This window comes from Lactuca saligna, chromosome 9 (genome assembly GCF_052625555.1).
Source record: "Lactuca saligna cultivar CGN05327 chromosome 9, ASM5262555v1, whole genome shotgun sequence".
Lineage (NCBI taxonomy): Eukaryota > Viridiplantae > Streptophyta > Magnoliopsida > Asterales > Asteraceae > Lactuca > Lactuca saligna.
The window spans coordinates 143,057,890-143,085,492 of NC_136425.1; the positions used below are offsets into that span (position 1 = coordinate 143,057,890).

General features: G+C 34.6%; 3 protein-coding genes across 3 annotated transcripts; 1 reads left to right on the forward strand and 2 right to left on the reverse strand.

Annotated features, from left to right (window-relative positions):
* The first annotated feature begins 834 nt into the window (after positions 1–834).
* On the forward strand, positions 835–3,890 carry LOC145015535 (actin-related protein 8-like). The gene is made up of 12 exons (XM_078974015.1): positions 835–1,380; positions 1,521–1,600; positions 1,818–1,888; positions 1,996–2,063; positions 2,265–2,326; positions 2,460–2,557; positions 2,627–2,708; positions 2,810–2,952; positions 3,016–3,170; positions 3,256–3,389; positions 3,476–3,594; positions 3,673–3,890. The coding sequence occupies exons 1-12, from the start codon at positions 1,022–1,024 to the stop codon at positions 3,745–3,747; spliced, it is 1,446 nt and encodes a 481-aa protein (XP_078830141.1). The 5' UTR covers positions 835–1,021; the 3' UTR covers positions 3,748–3,890.
* Positions 3,837–4,602, reverse strand: LOC145015536 (GPI-anchored protein LLG1-like). Its single transcript, XM_078974016.1, has 3 exons — positions 4,514–4,602; positions 4,386–4,442; positions 3,837–4,237 (listed from the first exon to the last, which is right to left on the reverse strand). Exons 1-3 carry the CDS (start codon positions 4,572–4,574, stop codon positions 3,888–3,890), a joined length of 468 nt encoding a protein of 155 aa, XP_078830142.1. The 5' UTR covers positions 4,575–4,602; the 3' UTR covers positions 3,837–3,887.
* An 8,247-nt stretch (positions 4,603–12,849) lies between these two features.
* On the reverse strand, positions 12,850–13,836 carry LOC145016771 (uncharacterized). The gene has a single exon (XM_078974988.1). It carries the CDS (start codon positions 13,834–13,836, stop codon positions 12,850–12,852), a length of 987 nt encoding a protein of 328 aa, XP_078831114.1.
* Positions 13,837–27,603: the final 13,767 nt, after the last annotated feature.

The window sequence follows — 27,603 nt, forward strand, 5'->3', positions numbered from 1 at the left end:
GTAACTCTATGTTTGAAAAATTGTTGTAGAAAAATGATGGTAGTTTTGGTGACTATAACTAATATCATTCTTGAATGAATTAGTCGTTTATGTAATATTAATTACTAGTAGTGGAGCTTATAGATATTAATAATAGCTAACACGACTTTAAGTCTACTATGCATTTTGAGTAAGTGAAATGTTTGATAGCATGGTTAGTAACATTGTATGTCTATTAAGTAGCATAATTCCGGTGTACCGTTAGTGTACATATATGTGCTAGACTAAAGTAGTTTTATTGGTCGTAAGGTAATGTTATAAGGTTGTATATCATTGATGAAATTGTAACAATAACGACATTGGATTGTAAGATCTTCTTGATAACTAATTGTACTACTTTGTGATACGATGTACACCGAATTTGTAATGATTCGCGTTTTATAAGTGAATTTTTTTTGGATGTACTCTGTGTTAAAAATCTAGGCCTTACTGACAAACAATTGTGATGATCCGACAGTAATGGAGAGAGAGAGAGAGTATGGTGGTGGGTTAGTAGAAGGTAAATATTTATTTTTTGTTTTTCTTTTAGTTAGAAAATATTAAAGTAAATAAAAATAAAATACCGATGGCAACCTTTAAAATATTTCAACCACATAACATATTTACAAAATATAAACTTTAACCCGAAACCTGATATAAAATCAACAAAAATAGACTGATTAACACTAATTAAACCGATAAGTTAGGATGAAACTTTATAAATCCATTTAATGTTTTGACCCGACCCACACCAACGTTTGTGGGTTTAGTCTTATCCCAAAATAATATGTGGTGTTGTCATTAAAAAAGAACAATATTTCTTTTTCAAAAGAGGGTGAAAATGTAAGATAAACATGGAAGTTACTTTTATTGATATTTTCCGGTGGACTGAACATGAAATCATTTCACTATTGGTCGTTGGTGTTGTCACCGTTCACACTATAAATTTATCTCGTCTCCGTTAAACGATTAAACCTCACCGGAGAACTCCTAGTCAGTTCCGATGGCACAGCTGTTGAGGAGGGTTTGGGAATCGGTTTCCAGTGGTTGGAATTCGAGTGATTCTTCTTCAAACTCGCTATACAATTTGGACTACAGCCCGGTTCATGGAACCCTATCCGATCAGATTATCATCTGTTCCTCATCCACTGGGGCATTTGATCAGTTGCCTCTAGATATATTTATGCAAATACTCAAGCTTCTCGGACCAAAAGAGGCTGCTAGACTCACATGTGTTTGCAAATCGTGGAAATTCATAGTTTCAGATAACATGTTATGGATATTCTTTCTTCAGAACCAACAGGATCCCTGGGACTCAATTTTCTTTGCGGAAACTAACTTACGATCTGGTTTTCCTCTCCGGTAGGTTTTCATTTTGTTAATTTTCAGCCTTATTGGATGTTTAACGAGTGAATTTTGAGTTTTATGAACTATTTATGGTGATTTGAGAGGAATTTTCAATTCAATCATACGAGACTGAAATACTTGAATTGTGATTGTAGAACGTATCCTCGTCAGATGCAATCATTTATGCATATTTATGGTGAACGAGCAAAAGTTCCTGGAGCTATCATCGTTGATGGTATGCGTACTATTTTCTTCCCAATCCTTCATTCCAACTTTCTTCTTCTTCTTCTTCTTCTTCTTTTTTGTTTTCTCCATAGTTCTTATAAAGGTGACGAAATAAACAGGTCTGAAATCTGCATTTGATTTCATTACATCTACGATTATTACCAAGTGATTTCTATTGCCTTGATGTTCATTGCCAATAATTTGGTCTTTTCTATCTTTTACCGAAGGTGGTGCTGGTTATTGCAAATTTGGTTGGAGCAAGTATGATTCTCCATCAGGGCGTTCAGCAACATTTGTGGTAAGTAATTGCTTTAACGGATGATGATATAAACATGCAACTTCATTCGAATTTGCATTTTCTATTGCACTTCAGTTACTGTTCTAAAACTTTGACTTCATGTGTAGGAATTTGGTAACATTGAGTCTCCATTGTACGCTAGGCTTCGTCATTTTTTTGCAACAATTTATAGCAGGTGTCTCATTGTTGATTACATTTACAAACATCTCCTTCATCTGATTATGCAATATGTTTTGTAGTTATAACTTGTCACACATGCCGAATACACATGAAAAATTTCTTGTAGAGTAACAAATTTAAGTGCCTTTTGTTTTCCTTTCATTCAAATCTGAAATATTTATAGTATTCACAACTTGAATCACATATTCATATGCAGGATGCGTGTTAAGTCATCTATGCATCCAGTCATTATCTCAATTCCAATCTCCCATTATGATGGTATTCTCTCAATAGTGTCCCAAAAACCTGTATAATGATGCTCCATTTTCATTAATCTTCATTTACATGATGCTATGAATTATGATCATGAATTGTGATTTTGTTTGATGCAATTTCTTTAAATTTGCTTCAGATACTGGTGCTGATAAAGCTTTTAGACGCCAACTCAAAGAAGCAATTTACTCAGCATTGTTTGGAATGAAGGTTCCTTCTGTGTGTGCAGTCAGTCAGGTACTTATTGTCTGTTAGTCCCCTAAACAAGGGTAAGATGGTCATTTACTCAATGAGGTTAATATGCAGGCAACTTTAGCTTTGTTTTCAGCAAGAAGAACATCTGGAATTCTTGTAAATATCGGTTTCCATCAAACATCTGTTGTCCCAAGTATGTTAGTCTTTCATCCTCTTACAATCATTAAGTTAATGTTTACAATGATGGAATCAACAACGGAATGGAATTGCTGATTCCATTTGTGTCATTTCCAGTTTTACATGGTAAAGTAATGCATAAAGTGGGTGTTGTATCTACGGGTGTTGGAGGCTTAAAGCTTACTGAATACCTTAAAGAGCAACTTCGTCTAAGAAATCTACATGTTTCTTCATTATACACTGTTCGCTCATTGAAAGAGGTATAAAATATATATATATTTTTTTCATATATTTTTTTTGTTAATAATGTTTTCTTGTTGTAGAATCTTTGCTATGTTGCTTTTGACTATGAGAACGAATTAAAGAAGGATAATACAAAAGCATCATACAAAGTTGCTTCTGAGGGATTCTTTACTCTTGAGAAAGAACGTTTCCAAACAGGAGAGATTCTCTTTCAGCCACATATTGCAGGATTAATGTAATCATTTATCCACTTTAATTAAATATCTATAAACTTATGCCTTTGAATTACTTTTATATAATTTCCAATTTTACCCTTTTAGAAATGCAATGGGTCTGCATCAGGCAGTGGCAAATTGCATTGAGCGTTGCCATGCTGCCAAAATGAGAACCGATCACACTTGGTTCAAGACAGTTGTGTTGGCTGGAGGCACTGCATGTTTACCAGGTTTACAAGGTATAAATTAATTTATAAATATAAATACTTTTAATTTTTAATATAAATATTAATTTATAAATCCTCCATGTTTTAAATAATTGTAGAAAGATTAGAAAAGGAAGTACATGATCTTCTACCTCCCTCCATATCCAATGGAATTCGTGTCATCACTTCCCCTTATGGTGCTGATTCTGCATGGTATGGAGCAAAGCTTCTCAGCAATGTAAACATCCTAAACCCTAATTTTTTTATTTTTATTTTTATATTTCTTTTATGAAACTAAAAAAAAAAGTCTTTGCAGTTGAGCACATTTCCAAATTCATGGTGCATCACAGAGGAGACTCAGTCAAAGTCAAAAAGATCCCTCATATGGTGAAAACTTATATGCTACAAATAAGAGTGTTGTTGTTGTTGTTGTTATTGTTGTAATCTATATAATTATGTAATAATAATAATATTTCAGTATTTGTAAAATAAGACACGAAATATTATTTATAAGAGTTGTTGTATTGAAACTCACGGGAGAAACATGATTAGGAATAATTGTGAAACTAGAATTAGCAGTAGTGAGAAGTGATCGGAGATGTTGTTGGAAGTAGAATCTTGTGGTGGAACTGCGTCGCAGACAAGCCCAGCTTTGTTGTCGTGACATAAGTTGGAGAAAATGCCAGGTGGATAGCTTCCATAGAGGTTGATGTAGCTGAACATTTGTGTTGAACATTGGTTTGATAAGTCGTTTAATTCATCAGCGTAAGGGCAAGCGAAGTCTTTGAAAGCTTGACAGCAGAGATTTGGGGGGTATTTTGGTCCTTTGCAACGGCTGGTGATGATTGTGTAGTTCATGGTCTCGAAGCTTAATGGGCATGCTGCACATTCAAATAATGAAATTTAAAACCTAAAAAATTGTTTGAGTAGAAGCAAATGGATAAGTGTTATTGGTTGTAATTTTATGAAATTAGGGCATGGATTTATGAATGAAATTGATGATAGTGAATTGGGAGAAATGAGGGAGACGTTTCTTATCCTGGAGGAGATTTCGTCCGATTGAAGGTTGAGAAGGGAAGGCGTTATCTGTTTAGAGATAAGAAATACGATAAGAATGTGAGGAAATCCATGGAAAACCCTAAAAACTTAGAACAAACCTGAAAGGGAAAATGGTAAGAGTAGAAGTGGCAGCAGAAAGCAGAAATTTGCGATCGTCATAGCAGATTGTTTTTTTTTTTTTTGATGAGACTCTTTAAGATTTTAGAAAAGAAAAGGGTTTAACCTATAAAACTGAAAAATGCGATTTTTTTTTTTTTTTGCCATTTTTATATGCTACTGTTTATATTTTTACTTAATTTTTGCCATTTTTATATGCTACAGTATGTTTACATTTTTATATGCGATTTTTTTGCCATTTTTATATGTTTATATCATTAGATAATTTTCTTTTTAAATCTTTTAAATTTTTACTTAATTTTTATTTTATTTTTTACACATGTATTCTTGCAGAAAAAATACGTGTATGAATATGAACAAATGTTTAATTAAACATGGTATATAAGTTACTTTTAAACATTATTTATTTATTATTTATTTATATACGAGTTTATATATATATATATATATATATATATATATATATATATATATATATATATATATATATATACGGATTAAAATGTAAATATTTATTTTTTAGGGTTTTTATATGTATATATTTTTAGAAGTATAAATATGTGTTTTTATGTTTTTTTAGAAATTACAAATACATGTTATATATATATATATATATATATATATATATATATATATATATATATATATATATATATATATATATATATATATATATTATCAGAAAGTTCTAGAAAACGAAATCTATATGGATGTTGGCCTGATTTCCATAATTGTTCCTCTTCCTGACACTGTCACAATCCCTGCAACCTGGTTCGGTTTGCCTCGAAAACAGATCTCCTCAACTTAGGTGAAAACCCGTCGTATTATCCAGGTATATACATAAAAGATGTAATATTAATATTACTTCCAGTTTTAACTACATTCTATTTGAACTAACAGATTTCATTGGCGTGCTAAAAAAAATGAGAAATTGCACAAAGCGTAATGGAGAAGAATCCGTTCTTCTAATTCTTGCAGACGAAAGGTTGACAACATTTAACAAAGCCCAGTCTTTCTTATGATTACTTTTACTTTTTTTAATGTTTACTATGTATATAAAATTCAGTGGTGATGAAATAGCGATCAGTTTATGGAAAGAGTGTATTGATGTTCGTGAGAAATTCAGACCTGAAGAGTTGGCAACCCCTCATGCGACAACAGTTGTTGCCATTACAAATATAAAGCCTTCATCAATACACATAGCAGGTACTTTAAGGTTCGGATCATCACCTGCCACACACGTATATGTCAATCCCCCCATCCAGGAGACAACACTTCTAATCCACAGGTCTGTTATACTTTACCAAAGATAAGGTAGATTATTATATATTAATATCATACATTCACAACTCAAATCCGGTTGTAGCTTCACTGGCCCTACACCCCCAACTTCCACAACATCTGGACCATTAACAACACTGCATGAGCTAAACAGCAAGATTCATAGTGAACTGGTGGTATGTTATCTACCTCTATAACAACCTTCTAACATACTATTACCAAAACTACAATGATATAAGAATCTATAAATACAGGATAAAACATTCAATGTACAAGCTACACTGACAACAATCACATTCAAAGACTGCTGGTTCCAAGTACTATGCACAACTTGCAAAGATTCGATTTTCAGGAAAAGCAATTACTGGAGTTGCAGTGCTCATGGAAAAACAGCCTCACCCATATTCCTGTAAATATTGCTATGTCCCAGAAATGTAATACCAGCAAAAGTTATTTATGCTAAGTTTTATTAACACATAATAACCCCATACAGGTATAAACTAATTACAACTCTGACGGACCCAACGGGCTCTCTAACTACAATCATGACCGATGGCGCGGCTCAAAAACTAATTGGTGCTACACCAGAAAAACTAATGGCTGATGATCATGAAAACAATAAAAAGCTCCCACCAACACTTATCAATGATCACGAGGGCACATCAAAGACTATGTCAATACAAATGCTAAAAGGCTCTACAACTGAAAACATTCGTTTCATAATCGTTGACATACATGAAGTAACCATGGTTAATCAGTCAGTCGCACCGGTCACACCAACACAAGTTTCAACAACTACAACGACAGCAACACCAATCACTCCAGCAGACCTTCAAGGTTCCGCAAATGTTGAAATCAATCCTATACTTGGAATGGCATCTACAACATCACAAACATCACACACAGCAAGAACATTGACATACGACACCGCTGGTACTTACATATCCACTTTACTTGGATAAAAAATGTCAATTTATAACTCAGTTTTTATTACCATACAGCTGAATCTGTACTAAAGAAACAACCGAAGCGAGGACGTAGAGCAGAGTAAACACCAACCTCACCTTATGTTGTCATCCCAAATTTCTGCTTATGTACCATCCGATATAAAACGCAGTAGGTTATATGTAAACCACTTTATTACATGTTTGTATTTTCCAATCCTTTTTGTGGATTGATCCAAGCATAAAGGAGATATTGTCTTGCATGGAGAGGTCCTCAACTTTGGCTTCTTCAAGTATGTTTTTTAAAATTTCATAATTGTCGTTATTGTACTATGTTTTGTCTTCTGTGGTAAATCTTTCTTCAATTCTGGTTTGGACTGCTTCCATGAAATCTCCTACATCGTGGAGGTAGGCGATAAGCGCCTACATGACGTTTTCGACTTCTTTGTTTTTCATTTTCTTGGTTTTTTGGCTGGGATTGGTATTTTCTTGTGAACATGTGCTGGGGGATTGGGTATTTTCTTATATAGTATTTTAAGTTGGGAGGTGGGTTTTGATAATTGACGTGGAGGTATGTATCGGTTTGTGAGTGTCATTAAATTGTTGTAGAATAAATTAGCTATGCTGTGTAAGTCTATTTGGATGATGGCGTGACTCTTTCTGATGGTTGTAGCAATACTTTGTATGGTAGGCTATGATGGTGGGTGTATTAGTTTGGGGGTAAAATATGTTTATTTTACCTTTATAATTTTACCGTAATTTTGTAAGAATCGTGTGAGTGTTTTTGGTGCAATATTTTTTACAACAAATACTCACAGAAAATAATAATTTTTTCACCCAATTCTGGTTTGGACTGCTTCCATGAAATCTCCTACATCGCGGAGGTAGGCGATAAGCGCCTACATGACGTTTTCGACTTCTTTGTTTTTCATTTTCTTGGTTTTTTGGCTGGGATTGGTATTTTCTTGTGAACATGTGCTGGGGGATTGGGTATTTTCTTATATAGTATTTTAAGTTGGGAGGTGGGTTTTGATAATTGACGTGGAGGTATGTATCGGTTTGTGAGTGTCATTAAATTGTTGTAGAATAAATTAGCTATGTTGTGTAAGTCTATTTGGATGATGGCGTGGCTCTTTCTGATGGTTGTAGCAATACTTTGTATGGTGGGCTATGATGGTGGGTGTATTAGTTTGGGGGTAAAATATGTTTATTTTACCTTTATAATTTTACCGTAATTTTGTAAGAATCGTGTGAGTGTTTTTGGTGCAATATTTTTTACAACAAATACTCACAGAAAATAATAATTTTTTCAATCAAATCGGGTGTAAAAACTTCATAATCTGCAAATAATATAATTATTATTAAATAGTTTTGGAGTAAGGGTTACATGTTGATTTTTAGTTAAAAGTAGTTTTCTAAGTAGGGGTAAAACAGTCATATGTGTTGTAATTTTTTTAATAATTTTTTCAATCAAATCGGGTGTAAAAACTTCATAATCTGCAAATAATATAACTATTATTAAGTAGTTTTGGAGTAAGGGTTACATGTTGATTTTTAGTTAAAATTAGTTTTCTGAGTAGGGGTAAAACAGTCATATGTTGTAATTTTTTTTAAGAACACATAGTCACACAACAAATTATTGTAGTTTCTTTTGTAAAAAATGTTACAAAGAAAACTTACTCAAACATTACAAAGAAATAAAAAATGTTAAAAATCATATTGTTATAAAGTACAATGCTATTTTTTTTGCATATTTTCTAAAGTTTTATTGTTAAATTTGATCTTTTTATAAAAAGACCAAAATGACCTTTATCCAAAAAAAAAAAAAAAAAAAACTTTTCTTATCTTTTTAACTACGCATTTGCACGTATCACATCTAATAATTTTTTTAATCAAATCAGGGCAAAATAGTTTTTAAGGAAATATGTCATTGGAATGAAAATTAGATTTGTTAATAACCTTTTCTTGTATGGCAAAACAGTTACATGTGTTGCAATTTTTATTTTAGAACATGTAGTCACACAGTAAAACATTGTACTTTCCTTTGTAAAAAATGTTAAATCATATTTTTTTTTATAAAGTACAATGTTATTTTCTGTATATTTTATAAATGTGTATTGTAAAATTTTATTTTTCTATAAAACTACCAAAATGCCATTCTTCCATAATATGACCCTGTCTACTATTCTAGAAAACATGTTGTTTGCGTTTTATTAAAGTTAAAAGTAGTTTTCTGAGCAGGGCAAAATAGTCATATCCGTTGCAAATTTTTTTTACAACACATAGTCACATAGCAAAACATTGTATTTTCATTTGTAAAAAATGTTAAAAATCATATTGTTATAAAGTACAATGCTATTTTTTTGCAGATTTTCTAAAGTGTTATTGTTAAATTTGATATTTCTATAAAAAGACCAAAATGCCCTTTATCCAAAAAAAAAAAAAACTTTTCTTATCTTTTTAACCACCCATTTGCACGTATCACATCTAATAATTTTTTTAATCAAATCGGGGCAAAATAGTTCTTAAGGAAATATGTCATTGGAATGAAAATTAGATTTCTTAATAACCTTTTCTTGTATGGCAAAACAGTCGCATGCGTTGCAATTTTTATTTTAGAACACATAGTCACACAGCAAAACATTGTAGTTTCCTTTGTAAAAAATGTTAAATCATATTTTTTTTTATAAAGTACAATGTTATTTTCTGTATATTTTATAAAGTTCTATTGTAAAATTTTATTTTTCTATAAAACGACCAAAATGCCCTTCTTCCATAATATGACCCTGTCTACTATTCTAGAAAACATGTTCTTAATAAAATACGTCACCGAAATGAAATTAAGATTTTTTGCATATTTTATGTAGTGTTATTTTTTGAATATTTTCTAAAGTTTTAATGTTAAATTTCATTTTTATATAAAAAGACCAAAATGCCCTTTATCCAAAATAAAGACGAAAAATAACTTTTTGTGTTATTTTTAACCCACAATTTACACATATCACATTTAATAACTTTTTTAATCAAATCGGGGCAAAACAGTTTTTAAGAATCTGTAAACAGAGATACAAACTTTCCCAAACAACACATACTCATACAACAAAACATTGTACTTTTCCTTGTAAAGAATGTGAAAAATCATATTTTTATAAAGTACAATGTTGTTTTATGGATATTTTCTAAAGTTTTATTGTGTCAACATCGTTTTTCTATAAAAAAAACCTATAATTATTGATTTGTAGTAAATTAATTAACTTTTAAGATTTTCTTTTGCAGACCAATATTTCCGAGTCTAAAGTTAATTGTTCTAAACCGGTAATCACATAATTTGCAAAATAAGTCATTTTTAACTCGATAATCACATGATTTGCAATAACTCATTATTAACTCAAAAGACTTTGCTAACTTGATGTAGAAAAGCACGTATTAGACTGTGATGATGCAGAGATTTGGAACACTATGATGTGAACTTGATCTTTGAAGAAATAGTGATAGCACACGAATTGGAATATAGTCATACATAACTTATAAAAATTATTTTGAAAAGGATATCAAAGTTTAATTTGAAAATATATAGTATTCAAAATATTAGCTATGAATGAAAGGGATTGCCGTGAATTTCAAAGGTAGCATATGATAAGTAAACATTTGTTGTTTTTATTTTAAGTTTTATTTTGTGTGTAAGGATTTTGTAGTGAGGTGAGTATGATTTAATTTTTTTCTTACATGTTGATTATGTCGTAAGTTTTTATTTGTATAAGATGACTAAAAAGATTTTATTTCTGAGTTGATATTGCTTACTTTATGTTTTGTTTGTGAATGATTTATTGTGTGGTAGGAATGGCGTTTTTTTTAACGATATTACTTTCTTTTGGAATATTTAATATTACTTTTATACAAAAGGTTCATTACTTTGTGGAGTATGTGTTTACAATCCATAGTGCAAAATGACGGTTACATGTTTGTAATCCTGATAGAGTACAGTTGTTAGAGGGGTAAGTGGTTTACATATAACCTACTGCCTTTTATATCGGATGGTACATAAGCAGAAATTTGGGATGACAACATAAGGTGAGGTTGGTGTTTACTCTGCTCTACGTCCTCGCTTCGGTTGTTTCTTCAGTACAGATTCAGCTGTATGGTAATAAAAACTGAGTTATAAATTGACATTTTTTATCCAAGTAAAGTGGATATGTAAGTACCAGCGGTGTCGTATGTCAATGTTCTTGCTGTGTGTGATGTTTGTGATGTTGTAGATGCCATTCCAAGTATAGGATTGATTTCAACATTTGCGGAACCTTGAAGGTCTGCTGGAGTGATTGGTGTTGCTGTCGTTGTAGTTGTTGAAACTTGTGTTGGTGTGACCGGTGCGACTGACTGATTAACCATGGTTACTTCATGTATGTCAACGATTATGAAACGAATGTTTTAAGTTGTAGAGCCTTTTAGCATTTGTATTGACATAGTCTTTGATGTGCCCTCGTGATCATTGATAAGTGTTGGTGGGAGCTTTTTATTGTTTTCATGATCATCAGCCATTAGTTTTTCTGGTGTAGCACCAATTAGTTTTTGAGCCGCGCCATCGGTCATGATTGTAGTTAGAGAGCCCGTTGGGTCCGTCAGAGTTGTAATTAGTTTATACCTGTATGGGGTTATTATGTGTTAATAAAACATAGCATAAATAACTTTTGCTGGTATTACATTTCTGGGACATAGTGATATTTACAGGAATATGGGTGAGGCTATTTTTCCATGAGCACTGCAACTCCAGTAGTTGCTTTTCCTGAAAATCGGATCTTTGCAAGTTGTGCATAGTACTTGGAACCAGCAGTCTTTGAATGTGATTGTTGTCAGTGTAGCTTGTACATTGAATGTTTTATCCTGTATTTATAGATTCTTATATCATTGTAGTTTTGGTAATAGTATGTCAGAAGGTTGTTATAGAGGTAGATAACATACCACCAGTTCACTATGAATCTTGCTGTTTAGCTCATGCAGTGTTGTTAATGGTCCAGATGTTGTGGAAGTTGGGGGTGTAGGGCCAGTGAAGCTACAACCGGATTTGAGTTGTGAATGTATGATATTAATATATAATAATCTACCTTATCTTTGGTAAAGTATAACAGACCTGTGGATTAGAAGTGTTGTCTTCTGGATGGGGGGATTGACATATACGTGTGCGGCAGGTGATGATCCGAACCTTAAAGTACCTGCTATGTGTATTGATGAAGGCTTTATATTTGTAATGGCAACAACTGTTGTCGCAGGAGGGGTTGCCAACTCTTCAGGTCTGAATTTCTCACGAACATCAATACACTCTTTCCATAAACTGATCGCTATTTCATCACCACTGAATTTTATATACATAGTAAACATTAAAAAAAGTAAAAGTAATCATAAGAAAGACTGGGCTTTGTTAAATGTTGTCAACCTTTCGTCTGCAAGAATTAGAAGAACGAATTCTTCTCCATTACGCTTTGTGCAATTTCTCATTTTTTTTAGCACGCCAATGAAATCTGTTAGTTCAAATAGAATGTAGTTAAAACTGGAAGTAATATTAATATTACATCTTTTATGTATATACCTGGATAATACGACGGGTTTTCACCTAAGTTGAGGAGATCTGTTTTCGAGGCAAACCGGAACCAGGTTGCAGGGATTGTGACAGTGTCAGGAAGAGGAACAATTATGGAAATCAGGCCAACATCCATATAGATTTCGTTTTCTAGAACTTTCTGATACTCGTCTAAATAGGGACAGGTGTACTCTGATATGGAAAATTGATTCTATGTACCCCTGATTTGTTCTTTGTCCCAGAATCTGTATAGCATCTCCCTAATGTATTGAAATACAGTTAACTGTTAATAACGGTCAGTAATCATAGTGTATTTTTTTAATGAGGTTTGATTTGCTTATGTATTTGTCCACACCGAGATACCATGTTTCATGCCGACGGTACTGTGGTTTCCATTTGCGCAGAATTCGCACCTGTAATGCTCCTCCTTCGCATGCATACTTCAGGTCAGATATGTTAGTCATGTCTCTGTTAATTCAAGCAATAAAGGATGGGTTAGTGATTATATATAATGATATTAATGTAAAGAGGCACAATACAAGTAAAAGTGAATTTTTAGGGAAAGAGTACATAGGTAGATAGTAATGGAATTATCAACCTCATTACAGTTAACTTTGGATAAGAAATCTTTAAAAACGACATTTTTTGTTTGATTATGAGGTGTACATTCGTCATTGTTTATCAGGATTTTCAGGGATGTAGGTGATGTCGCTCTTGATAATGCAACATAAAGTTGACCATGTGTAAATACGGGCTGTGGCAAATAGATGCCAATCCTTTTTAGTGACTGCCCTTGGCTTTTGTTTATTGTCATGGCATAACAAATTTTAATTGGGAACTGTTTACGTTCAAAGGCAAACGGTAGATTAGCAGGTTTGTGAACGAATTTAATGCGAGGTATGTATACACGCTTCCCAGTGCACGTTCCTGTTATAATTGTTGCTTCAATTATGGTTGGAAGTAGTTGTGAAACAATTAACCGTGTGCCATTACACAAACCTTCCCTCTGGTTAATGTTTCTCAGCAACATAACAGGAGCTTTTATTTTCAGCTTGAGAGTGTGAGGTGGGATTCCAGCAAAGGTTAGCTGATTTAGATATTCAATGGGATATAAACCCTCTAACTCTGATGTATACTTGCCATTAGGTTGCATAGCGTCTGTACTTTTATAAACCCTTTCATCGGTCTTTACCATTTCCAGAATTATTGCATTTAACTTGTCAGCAGTGTCATTTGTGGGACAAACAATAGCCCTTACAGATAGATCGGATGGTGAGGGATTGTCCAGCAGTCTATTTCCATAGACAAAGAGGATTAGGTTTTTCAAAGACTCACTATCTATTGGTATTAAAAGCGAAGGTGGTATTTCTACCCAGGTTGTAGTATGTGGATTGTCTGCATCTGGCACACCTAAAGTTCCATTCCCAATGTTAAGTAGCCAGTCAGCGAAGGCAGCTATGGATAGACCCTTACTTACATCAGTGGTAGTCTGTGTTAAGCGCATGTTGTGATGCAGCGAATTTGGAAGGGTTAATGCAATAATCTCAGTTCGGGAAATTTTTTGGGGAAACTGGAAGTGTTTGACGGAAGTCACCACCTAGTAAAACTGAAATGCCACCGAAAGGTCATTTTTCACACTCCAACACATCTCTAAGAGATCGATCGAGGTACTCAAAACATCGGCGGTCGCTCATCGGTGCCTCGTCCCATATAATGAGGGATGTCCGTTTGAGCAAATCTCCAAGTAATGTCCTTTTCTTGATGTCACATGATTTTTTTACAGCCAAATTGATTGGGATGTTAAACCGTGAGTGAGCAGTTCTTCCAGAAGGCAAAAGTAGAGATGCAATTCCCGAAGCAGCCACCGCAAGAACGATTTTCCCAATAGACCTGAAGTATGCAAGTAATGTAGTCCATAAAAATGTCTTTCCAGTCCCGCCATGTCCGTACACAAAAAGCAACACCTGTTTTTTGTTTTCTTCGGATATGACAACGGTCTTATAAATACGCATCTGATCTTCATTTAATTGTAGAAACATTTGTGAGTGTTGGTGTTGCAAGGACTCCTTATCATAACTTGACTCTTCTAGCAAGAGACGGTTTTGCAGGACTACAATAGTATCCGGATTTAGCACGGGTAAATGGAAGTCAGCTAACGATCTAGAAGGTGCAGAAATTTGGAATGACAACATAAGGTGAGGTTGGTGTTTACTTTGCTCTACGTCCTCGCTTCGGTTGTTTCTTCAGTACAGATTCAGCTGTATGGTAATAAAAACTGAGTTATAAATTGACATTTTTTATCCAAGTAAAGTGGATATGTAAGTACCAGCGGTGTCGTATGTCAATGTTCTTGCTGTGTGTGATGTTTGTGATGTTGTAGATGCCATTCCAAGTATAGGATTGATTTCAACATTTGCGGAACCTTGAAGATCTGCTGGAGTGATTGGTGTTGCTGTCGTTGTAGTTGTTGAAACTTGTGTTGGTGTGACCGGTGCGACTGACTGATTAACCATGGTTACTTCATGTATGTCAACGATTATGAAACGAATGTTTTAAGTTGTAGAGCCTTTTAGCATTTGTATTGACATAGTCTTTGATGTGCCCTCGTGATCATTGATAAGTGTTGGTGGGAGCTTTTTATTGTTTTCATGATCATCAGCCATTAGTTTTTCTGGTGTAGCACCAATTAGTTTTTGAGCCGCGCCATCGGTCATGATTGTAGTTAGAGAGCCCGTTGGGTCCGTCAGAGTTGTAATTAGTTTATACCTGTATGGGGTTATTATGTGTTAATAAAACTTAGCATAAATAACTTTTGCTGGTATTACATTTCTGGGACATAGTGATATTTACAGGAACATGAGTGAGGCTGTTTTTCCATGAGCACTGCAACTCCAGTAATTGCTTTTCTTGAAAATCGGATCTTTGCAAGTTGTGCATAGTACTTGGAACCAGCAGTCTTTGAATGTGATTGTTGTCATTGTAGCTTGTACATTGAATGTTTTATCCTGTATTTATAGATTCTTATATCATTGTAGTTTTGGTAATAGTATGTCAGAAGGTTGTTATAGAGGTAGATAACATACCACCAGTTCACTATGAATCTTGCTGTTTAGCTCATGTAGTGTTGTTAATGGTCCAGATGTTGTGGAAGTTGGGGGTGTAGGGCCAATGAAGCTACAACCGAATTTGAGTTGTGAATGTATGATATTAATATATAATAATCTACCTTATCTTTGGTAAAGTATAACAGACCTGTGGATTAGAAGTGTTGTCTTCTGGATGGGGGGATTGACATATACGTGTGTGGCAGGTGATGATCCGAACCTTAAAGTACCTGCTATGTGTATTGATGAAGGCTTTATATTTGTAATGGCAACAACTGTTGTCGCAGGAGGGGTTGCCAACTCTTCAGGTATGAATTTCTCACGAACATCAATACACTCTTTCCATAAACTGATCGCTATTTCATCACCACTGAATTTTATATACATAGTAAACATTAAAAAAAGCAACAATTATAACAGGAACGTGCACTGGGAAGCGTGTATACATACCTCGCATTAAATTCGTTCACAAACCTGCTAATCTACCGTTTGCCTTTGAACGTAAACATTTCCCAATTAAAATTTGTTATGCCATGACAATAAACAAAAGCCAAGGGCAGTCACTAAATAGGATTGGCATCTATTTGCCACAGCCCGTATTTACACATGGTCAACTTTATGTTGCATTATCAAGAGCAACATCACCTACATCCCTGAAAATCCTGATAAACAATGACGAATGTACACCTCATAATCAAACAAAAAATGTCGTTTTTAAAGATTTCTTATCCAAAGTTAACTGTAATGAGGTTGATAATTCCATTACTATCTACCTATGTACTCTTTCCCTGAAAATTCACTTTTACTTGTATTGTGCCTCTTTACATTAATATCATTATATATAATCACTAACCCATCCTTTATTGCTTGAATTAACAGAGACATGACTAACATATCTGACCTGAAGTATGCATGCGAAGGAGGAGCATTACAGGTGCGAATTCTGCGCAAATGGAAACCACAGTACCGTCGGCATGAAACATGGTATCTCGGTGTGGACAAATACGTAAGCAAATCAAACCTCATTAAAAAAATACACTATGATTACTGACCGTTATTAACAGTTAACTGTATTTCAATACATTAGGGAGATGCTATACAGATTCTGGGACAAAGAACAAATCAGGGGTACATAGAATCAATTTTCCATATCTCTAACTGCTACACAATATCAGAGTACACCTGTCCCTATTTAGACGAGTATCAGAAAGTTCAAGAAAACGAAATCTATATGGATGTTGGCATGATTTCCATAATTGTTCCTCTTCCTGACACTGTCACAATCCCTGCAACCTGGTTCCGGTTTGCCTCGAAAACAGATCTCCTCAACTTAGGTGAAAACCCGTTGAATTATCCAGGTATATACATAAAAGATGTAATATTAATATTACTTCCAGTTTTAACTACATTCTATTTGAACTAACAGATTTCATTGGCGTGCTAAAAAAATGAGAAATTGCACAAAGCGTAATGGAGAAGAATTCGTTCTTCTAATTCTTGCAGACGAAAGGTTGACAACATTTAACAAAGCCTAGTCTTTCTTATGATTACTTTTACTTTTTTTTAATGTTTACTATGTATATAAAATTTAGTGGTGATGAAATAGCGATCAGTTTATGGAAAGAGTGTATTGATGTTTGTGAGAAATTCAGACCTGAAGAGTTGGCAACCCCTCCTGCGACAACAGTTGTTGCCATTACAAATATAAAGCCTTCATCAATACACATAGCAGGTACTTTAAGGTTCGGATCATCACCTGCCACACACGTATATGTCAATCCCCCCATCCAGGAGATAACACTTCTAATCCACAGGTCTGTTATACTTTACCAAAGATAAGGTAGATTATTATATATTAATATCATACATTCACAACTCAAATCCGGTTGTAGCTTCACTGGCCCTACACCCCCAACTTCCATAACATCTGGACCATTAACAACACTACATGAGCTGAACAGCAAGATTCATAGTGAACTGGTGGTATGTTATCTACCTCTATAACAACCTTCTGACATACTATTACCAAAACTACAATGATATAAGAATCTATAAATACAGGATAAAACATTCAATGTACAAGCTACACTGACAACAATCACATTCAAAGACTGCTGGTTCCAAGTACTATGCACAACTTGCAAAGATCCGATTTTCAGGAAAAGCAATTACTGGAGTTGCAGTGCTCATGGAAAAACAGCCTCACCCATATTCCTGTAAATATCACTATATCCCAGAAATGTAATACCAGCAAAAGTTATTTATGCTAAGTTTTATTAACACATAATAACCCCATACAGGTATAAACTAATTACAACTCTGACGGACCCAACGGGCTCTCTAACTACAATCATGACCGATGGCGCGGCTCAAAAACTAATTGGTGCTACACCAGAAAAACTAATGGCTGATGATCTTGAAAACAATAAAAAGCTCCCACCAACACTTATCAATGATCACGAGGGCACATCAAAGACTATGTCAATACAAATTCTAAAAGGCTCTACAACTGAAAACATTCGTTTCATAATCGTTGACATACATGAAGTAACCATGGTTAATCAATCAGTCGCACCGGTCACACCAACACAAGTTTCAACAACTACAACGACAGCAACACCAATCACTCCAGCAGACCTTCAAGGTTCCGCAAATGTTGAAATCAATCCTATACTTGGAATGGCATCTACAACATCACAAACATCACACACAGCAAGAACATTGACATACGACACCGCTGGTACTTACATATCCACTTTACTTGGATAAAAAATGTCAATTTATAACTCAGTTTTTATTACCATACAGCTGAATCTGTACTGAAGAAACAACCGAAGCGAGGACGTAGAGCAGAGTAAACACCAACCTCACCTTATGTTGTCATCCCAAATTTCTGCTTATGTACCATCCGATATAAAAGGCAGTAGGTTATATGTAAACCAGTTTATTACATGTTTGTATTTTCCAATCCTTTTTGTGGATTGATCCAAGCATAAAGGAGATATTGTCTTGCATGGAGAGGTCCTCAACTTTGGCTTCTTCAAGTATGTTTTTTAAAATTTCATAATTGTCGTTATTGTACTCTGTTTTGTCTTCTGTGGTAAATCTTTCTTCAATTCTGGTTTGGACTGCTTCCATGAAATCTCCTACATCGTGGAGGTAGGCGATAAGCGCCTACATGACGTTTTCGACTTCTTTGTTTTTCATTTTCTTGGTTTTTTGGCTGGGATTGGTATTTTCTTGTGAACATGTGCTGGGGGATTGGGTATTTTCTTATATAGTATTTTAAGTTGGGAGGTGGGTTTTGATAATTGACGTGGAGGTATGTATCGGTTTGTGAGTGTCATTAAATTGTTGTAGAATAAATTAGCTATGCTGTGTAAGTCTATTTGGATGATGGCGTGGCTCTTTCTGATGGTTGTAGCAATACTTTGTATGGTAGGCTATGATGGTGGGTGTATTAGTTTGGGGGTAAAATATGTTTATTTTACTTTATAATTTTACCGTAATTTTGTAAGAATCGTGTGAGTGTTTTTGGTGCAATATTTTTTACAACAAATACTCACAGAAAATAATAATTTTTTCACCCAATTCTGGTTTGGACTGCTTCCATGAAATCTCCTACATCGCGGAGGTAGGCGATAAGCGCCTATATGACGTTTTCGACTTCTTTGTTTTTCATTTTCTTGGTTTTTTGGCTGGGATTGGTATTTTCTTGTGAACATGTGCTGGGGGATTGGGTATTTTCTTATATAGTATTTTAAGTTGGGAGGTGGGTTTTGATAATTTATATATATATATATATATATGTATGTATGTATGTATATATATATATATATATATATATATATATATATATATATATATATATATATATATATATATATATATATATGGGAAAAGGGAATATACATTACAGCCCCACCTAAGCTTAGGTACTAAACCTTTTGAAAATACATTGTTTTACTATATAAAGATTACGGTTAATGGATTCACGATTAATACTTCAAGATGTAAATTCAAGATCGACACAATAGGGTTTAGGGTTTAGGCTTAGGGTTTGGGTTTCAGGTTTAGATTTAGGGTTTAGGGTTTAGGTTTAGGGTTTAGGGTTTAAATTTAGGGTTTAGGGTTTAGGGTTTAGCAATGTTCACTTGGATAAAGTAATTAACAATAATTGAGGAAAGAAAACATGGATGGTAAAACGATAATGAAAGAAAGAAATGTTGTGGAGGATGATATATTTACCAAGTGAAACCAAACTGGGTATATCTACCATGTTAAAGATGACATATTTTAGAAGTTTAGTACCTAAGCTTAGGTGGAGCTGTAATGTATATTCCCTATCCCCTATATATATATATATATATATATATATATATATATATATATATATATATATATATGATAGTATTTTTTGTAATATTAATGTCTTTAAGAATTATAAATATATTTTTAAAAGTATAAATACATATTTAGAAGTATTATTTTTAAATATGTTAAAAATATGTATTTCTACATCTAAAAAATCATAATAATATTTTCTAAAAAATGTATATATAGTTCTAAAAAACATATATATATATATATATATATATATATATATATATATATATATATATATATATATATATATACTTTCAAAAAGTATATCTATAACTTTAAATACGTATAAATATGTATTCATACTTTTATTCTTAAAAAAACATAAAAAAATATGTATTTATATTTTAAATCATATAAATTGGCAAAAAAAAAAAACCTTGTATATAGAGAAATTGTATTTAAAAATACATAAATAGGATGTTTAATTTTTCTTTTCTGTGAATAAATATGTTTTTTCTTTATAAATACGTATGCATAATATAGAAAATTTTATTTAGGATAAAGCGTAGAAAAATTATAAATTTAAAGGTGTTTTTGTTTGGCAAAGTTTATTCAATGGTGATTTTGAAACCCATTATAATAGGTAAAAAGGCAAAAATAGAAAAAACTTGCAAAAATCAGTTTTAATGCAAAAAAAATAATATGGATGATGTTGGGGTGCAAAGTTCTTCATGTATAACTTTATAAATGATTTGACTTTTGTAGAGTCATTTGCATGTGGTGCATTAGCCTTTTGAATAATGAGTTAGTGAGAGTGAAAGAGACACATGTAAACACCTCTATATAAGGTGGGTTTAGTGCACATGTAGAGGAGTGCTTGAGAGATGTAAAAGTAAGTGTGTAAGTGTGTGTTATTTATATAGACTAGATTTAGATCCCTTTCTGTAACACTATACATATTCAATACATCTCTTGAACACCCAAATCACCATGTTCATTGTGCAATCTTTAATTCCGTATGCCAAACCATGTTCTTATGTCACTACAATTGGTATCAGAGCGGGTCTTCAAGATCAAAGTGATTTTTGAAGAACGATTATTGGTTTGGCAATTTTTATCACAATTAAAGCAATTTTGGTGAGTCTCTCTTAATCTTGTTGAATCGTGCGTTGCATTTTTGATTTGTGATCGTTTGATTCGTTGGATCAAATTTTTCTTGAAAAACCTTATTGATGATCCAATAATTTTTTTTATCAAAACTTTAGCCCAATATCAAATTGTCCAAATCTTGTATAACTGATGAGTCATTTTTTTTAGCCCAAATTCGAATTCACTGTTCATTTATTTTGAATTGAAGCCTAAATATTCGATCTATTACCGTTGATATACCTGATTTGAGATCCAGTCCAATTACTTGAAGTGTTATTGTTCATCAGTGATTTCTTGAGCCAACCATATAATTTTGATTTTATATCCAGCGAATAATAATATCCAGTCAAAGTATACGACTGTTCTTCATTCAACTTGTATGCATACGGTATTCGTTGTATAATCATATCCGTAAGCTGCTTTGTTCCCCATCGATTGTTTAAATTTTCTTATGTATTAATAATCGATTGTAGTTTCGATTTGTTATTTGATTTTTCTTCTTGTATCAATTTACAAGATCGATTGAAAGTCAAACTAATTTTTGAGAAGTAAAAATCGAAATCTGTTTTGGAGTTTGAATTGATTTGTTATTTGATTTTGATTGAGATCTGGAAAGAAGATTCCGACTATGATTTGTGATGATCAGGTATTTGATTCAAGAGTGTTTTGATAAATCTAAGAAAATGTCAAAACTGGATATTGATATCGGTTGCTTTTAACGGTCAAATCTTGAAATTGGAAGTCGATTAGAATGGTGTATGTTGGATTTTGAGGTTTCGAATGCTATGAAATCAAAGGCAGTTGGTGTCGATTGACGAACAGGAAAGTGTTTAATTTCAATGTTTGGAGTAGATGATTCAGTTTTGGATCAGGGATACGAAATAAAATGGAAAGAAAAACCGAGTGATTGAGATTTCGTTTGTGAAATTGTTAATGTCGACTGTTTTTAACGACAAATCGATGCTTAAGATGGATTGGGTTCGAATCAATTTGAAATCATGTTCATTGATTTGGTGGTTTCTGGTGACTGGTTAGATTTCGAAGGGCCGAGTTAGATCGTTTGATGGTTGATGATTGATGTCAAACAGATGAATAGATTTGAATTTTGATTTCAAAAGAAGAACTGGGTTAATGTACGAAGGGTTCCTGTGTTTGGATTTTGAAGATACGAAGGGTCGATTGTTGATAATTGTATGTTGATTCTACAGTCGATTAAGATGATGAATGGTTAAGAAGTTACTGTTCATTGGGTAAATCTTCGTATGCTTAGTATGCTGAGAGTTTTTCGATTGATTGGAGAAGATGAAGTTTCATAGGAAGAGGGTAAATTGGTGTTTTGGATTTTACACGAAGGGTGTTTGGGAAAGCATATTTGAAATTTCGCACGAAGTGTGGAGATGCAATTTCATACGAAGGGGAGAGAGAAAGGAAAAAGTTTCGTATGTTTGGTTTGCTTGATTTCATTAAAACAAAATTGGGGAAGGATTTGACAAAAGTTACGAAAATAACCCCTGAAATTTCGACTGTTTGACACCTTTTCAAAACTCTTCATATGATTATCACATTTTCGTATTGATTTGAACAAATGGCAAATTGGCAATAAAATTTTCCTATGTTTTGAACAAGTGGGCAGAAAGTTACCGAAAATGGCCCCTAAACTTTCATACGAATATACAAAGTTTGGTTTGGACGCACGGAACAAAAGGCATAACTTTCGAAAATAGTCCCCGAGGTTTCGAACATTTGGCGGTTCATACCCATTTTCAAAAAAGGTCTGTTTTGTTGAAAATTGAAGAAAATGCATTTCAAGCCCCTGCAGTTTGTGCAAATAGACGCTTTCTACCCAACTTTGGAAAAGGGGGAGAGTTTTGCATATTTTACTGCTTTGGGCGCACTGGGTCACTGCAGAATTTTGAAATTGATAATTTCTACCCATTTTTGAGAAATTTTGTCAGAGATGATCCGCGAACGAAACTAAAAATTGAATATTTTTTGGGTTTTCCGGATTGATGCACAAAGTTTATGCCACATGTTAAGGGGGAGTTTTGACACGAAAAATTCTGAATAGAGCACGTTCTTTTCCCTTGGAGGTTTTATAATCAAATTTCGATTATAAAAAGGGGGAGAAGTTTATATGGAAATTCGAACTTGAATTTTTCATATTACGCGGATTTGAAGACCGAAGTGATCTTGAAGTTTTGAAGATTACGAAATGATGCATTTGGAAGTTCGGAAATTGTAACACCGTAAATTCCAAAATAATTTTTCGCATAATATAAAAACATATTCATTTAAATTTTCATAAAAACATCAATGTTTGAGACTCCAATCCATAACATAAAAGAAATCCCAAGATCACATAACATGAAAAATCCCGTGTGTGTACTGATCAAGCCGGCGCCTTCCCACGGTCATCACTAGTACCTGAAACAAATAACACCAAACACTGTAAGCACAAAGCTTAGTGAGTTTTCCCAAAATACCATACATAACACGTATTAGCCACTCGAGGCTATAACTTTGTGGGTCCGTGCACCCAAGCTCTGCGAACCCTCAGGTTCTACTCTGATAACATGCATAGCATAAATGACATAGAAATAATGCAATGCAACACATAACATACATAGCATACAAATACTCTATCACATAACTCTGGTTACCTACTCAAGGTAAAGTATAGTGAGAAGACTCACCTCGCGTATCACAGTAACTCGCAAGTCCTTGAAATCACTCGTGCTCGATCCCCCGATCTATAGTCCTCCTATAACACAATATATCTCTAAATAACACTTCACAATCAAGGTTAACTAACCCTATCAAGTCAACACATGTCGACACTGGTCAATGGTCAACGGTAAACTTTGACCGGACTCGGCGAGTGCACCATAGCGACTCGGCGAGTCTATACGCATCCACTGATTCCCTAGGATCCTCTCTCGACACGTCGAGTATTTTCCTAACTCGATGAGTTCCACCTGGCATGAGTTGCGGGGCCACCACGACTCAACTCGCCGAGTCTCAAGAACAACTCGGCGAGTTCCAGCTTGACTCAGTCCACCCCTTGACTCTCCCTGACTCTCCCTGACTCACTGAGTCATCTCTCAACCCGGCGAGTCTACTCGCTGAACAACTCACGTGAAACCCCAACCCTACTCGCCGAGTCTCAAGAACAACTCGGCGAGTTCATGCTATGTACAAACTCTATTGACCTCCTGAGGTCAAATCTACTTCCCCAATCCATAGATCTGGCCTTCCCAAGCATGAATATCACGTAAAGTTCAAGACTTGATGCTTGTATAACCCTCACAAGGCATCTAAAGGTGATTTGGTCCCAAAAATGGCAACCTAGGTCCAAAAGCTCCATAATAACCCAAAAAGCTCCAAGGGTTAAGGTCTCTGGACCTCTTTGAGTCCAGATCCCAAGCACAAACTCGAAGAGGGACTATTTGTTTCACATAATCACTCTAAAAAAGGGTTAGAAAGCCCTAACTCTAAAGATCATCCCTAAAACTGAAGGGGGTTCGAACCATTACCTCAAAATGAAGCCCTTATTCCCTGGATCTGCTTGAATCTCGCCTTCTCCTTGCTCTTGCCACCTTCTTCTTGCTAAACAATGAATACAAAGGCCCAAGGTGACCTTTTCTCTCACAAAACAGATTAGCTCTCTCTTAGGGTTCTCTCAAGGGACTGGTAGCTGAAATGGGAGGCTATAAGTGCCCTTAAATAGGCTCCAAACCCGGGGAGTTAGGATTTCATTAAATAGCACGGACTCGCCGAGTCCAATTTTGGACTCGCCGAGTCCAGACGCAAACCCATGCCCATAGCCGCGATCATACTCGACAAGTTTGGGCTCCAACTCACTGAGTCTCCTCACAAACACCAAAAATAAATATAAATGAATAATACCTAGGAATCCGGGCTATTACAAAAATGATTTATTTTCGAAATGGGTTTGGTTTTACTGAAGATTTTCGGGGTGTGTTTTTATGCTCAACTTTTGGGTGATTATTTGGAGTTTGAGAAGCTCTTAATCATTCGTTAATGCTCAGGTTGTATGGCCTCACATCCTAGAGCCCAAATTGAAGAATCATGGAAGAACTGAAGATTGAAGTTTGTTTCGATATGTGTCACCTTTGAGGCTCGTACCACGTAGTTGCTCGACTTTGGAAGATTTAAAGTGGGTCATCCATTCCTAACTTTGAAGGGGAGAATGTGATGGATTTTGGTCATAAGAACATCCTATGTGCTCATACAAACCCTAATACTTGGATCTAGGTTTCTCTATTGTACATGCAAGTTATCCAAGACTATAAACCCTGGATCTAGCATTAGATAATCAATATAACATATAATTAGGGTTTAGATCATACCTTGATTGTTATGTAGCAATAACAATCCCAAATCCTTCTTGTATTGACTTTAGAAAGCTTAGAGTCACAAATGTTACTCCTTTAATGGTTCACAAACACCAAGAGTAAGAGGATGAAGAGGAGAGATGAAGGAGGCTGCCCAAAACGTGTATAAACCCTAGAAGAAGTCTCCTCCACGTTTTTGGGGCATAAGGGCACTTTATATAGAGAGGTTATTAGGGTTATCTAACAAGGAAACCCTAATTTGGATGCTTAAGCCCTAAGCAACCCATGGACTCCTTTCCTTAAAGGCCTTGGACAATTTCTAATGGATTTCCGAATAGAATTCGTCCAACCTTATAATATAAGGCAATCCATAGCCCAATTGCAATTATCATATAATTACAATTCCAGTCCCTTAAGTTTAATTAATCTCTTTTAGTCACAAACCTAATTCTTATTAATTCTTGACTAATATTAATTAAACAATATGATTTCTCCTTTAATATATTATTCTCATAATATATTAATAAATCATATTTAATCCTTTCTCTCCATAATTCATCCTACCAAGTTGCTTTGGTGAAGGCAACCCAAAAGGACCATGCAACATCGGATCAAGTACATACCAAAATAGTTATGGACTTAGACACTAATCCAACAGAATGTTGGGGTGCAAAGTTCTTCATGTATGACTTTGTAAATGGTTTGACTTTTGTAGACCCACTTGCATGTGGTGCATTAGCCTTTTGACTAATGAGTTAATGAGAGTGAGAGAGAGACATGTAAACACCTCTATATAAGGTGGGTTTAGTCAATTTGTAGAGATGTGCTTGAGAGGTGTAAAAGTTGAGTGTGTAAGTGTGTATGATTTATGTAGACTAGATCTAGATCCCTTTTCGTAACACCATACATATTCTATACATCTCTTGAATACCCAAATCACCATGTTCGTTGTGCAAACTTTAATTCCGCATGCCAAACCATGTTTTATATGTCACAACATGTGAAATTGTATTTTTTTCAAAAAACCTAAAAGTTTTTTTATGTCATTATCCATTTTTTTTAATGGTATTGTAGTTTGATCGATAACCATTGATTATATTTTCTAAAACTTATGTATTTGTTATTTAGGAACGGTAAAATAATCATTTTAAAAAAATAGGCAAAATATAACAAAATTTTGAAAATAGTCATTAATTTGCATATGCAAAATACGACTACAAATGGCCTTATTGGGTAGGCTATGTCTCCCCAAATGTAAGTGTTTTTAAGTATTTCTTTTTCTTCTTTTCATTTTGCAACTGATGCGACCTAGTCACCGGTCGTTGATATCTGCTGCTTCTGGCTATTCTAATGAACCTACAAGGTCACAATAAGGTGGAACTGTCAGCCATTCTCCAGGAGGAGGCCCCCGGGAAAACGCTCTGATGGTCAAGTTAGTGGAAAGACTTGGATATCTTTTGAGTGAACTGGGAGATAGAGACTTACCTTCCTATGTACCGGAGGAGGCCTTTTATATTGAAGTCTTCTACTAGTCCGTATGGGACAATGGTGTTAGACCTAACAGGATCAGATGCGCTGATTGGGTAATCGTGTTTCTTGGTCTGTTAGAGCTAACAATTGGTTTAGGTGATAATGCATTGGGATCCTCCTTATCCTATGGAGCCGTTACACTTTGTCGCGGAGTGGAAGGCGCCCCTGGTGGGGTTGGGCCTTCTCCACGGGCACCTTGCGTTTAGGGGCATCTACGGGCGCAAGGTTCCGTCAGGCTTGCTTTGTTAGGCATGATCTGCCTTGGGGAGTTCTCTAGCACATCTGAGCGCGACTCCTAACTCGTGTCGAGGGCACGTCATCAAGTCCCCTAGTCCAGTAGTCGTAGCGTTGATAGACTAGCTATGGTGTTTTGGACTTAACTGCTTAGTACACACGTTGAGTTCTGATTCAATCGTCGCTTAGATTTTTCCGGCGACGTGACTACCCATTATGACAATCGGTTACATCATTGCGTCAGAGATTTTGAATATCCCGACTTTCCTTATTCTTTATAAGGGTAAGGGTCTTCCCTATTGGCGTAACCTTTTCCTCTTATTTATCCTTCTTCTTCTTCGTCTAGGTTTTTGTTTGCTTCCCTCCTGTTGTAATGGCTGCTCAACCTGGCATTGTTCCTTCTGAAGCTGAGTTCAAACTTCTCAGCGATGCTTATGGTTTTTCTTCGGTCGATGGTGTGGAATTTCCGACGATGAATTGATGATTCTCTCTCTTCCTGCCGGCAAGGCAAGTCCGATTTTAAGGGGGGGGGGGGGGGAAGAGGTGCAGCCGCATAGGGTCCTGAAAAAAATA

Coding starts and splice junctions, on each gene's coding strand:
- LOC145015535 (XM_078974015.1), top strand. CDS start 1,022: ATGGCACAGCTGTTGAGGAGGGTTTGGGAATCGGTTTCCAGTGGTTGG. Junction 2,327..2,459: donor TCCAATCTCCCATTATGATG/GTATTCTCTCAA, acceptor AATTTGCTTCAG/ATACTGGTGCTGATAAAGCT. Junction 2,709..2,809: donor TCAAACATCTGTTGTCCCAA/GTATGTTAGTCT, acceptor TGTCATTTCCAG/TTTTACATGGTAAAGTAATG.
- LOC145016771 (XM_078974988.1), bottom strand. CDS start 13,836: ATGCGCTTAACACAGACTACCACTGATGTAAGTAAGGGTCTATCCATA.
- LOC145015536 (XM_078974016.1), bottom strand. CDS start 4,574: ATGACGATCGCAAATTTCTGCTTTCTGCTGCCACTTCTACTCTTACCA. Junction 4,443..4,513: donor CTTACCATTTTCCCTTTCAG/GTTTGTTCTAAG, acceptor ATCTCTAAACAG/ATAACGCCTTCCCTTCTCAA. Junction 4,238..4,385: donor TCTCCTCCAGGATAAGAAAC/GTCTCCCTCATT, acceptor TTGAATGTGCAG/CATGCCCATTAAGCTTCGAG.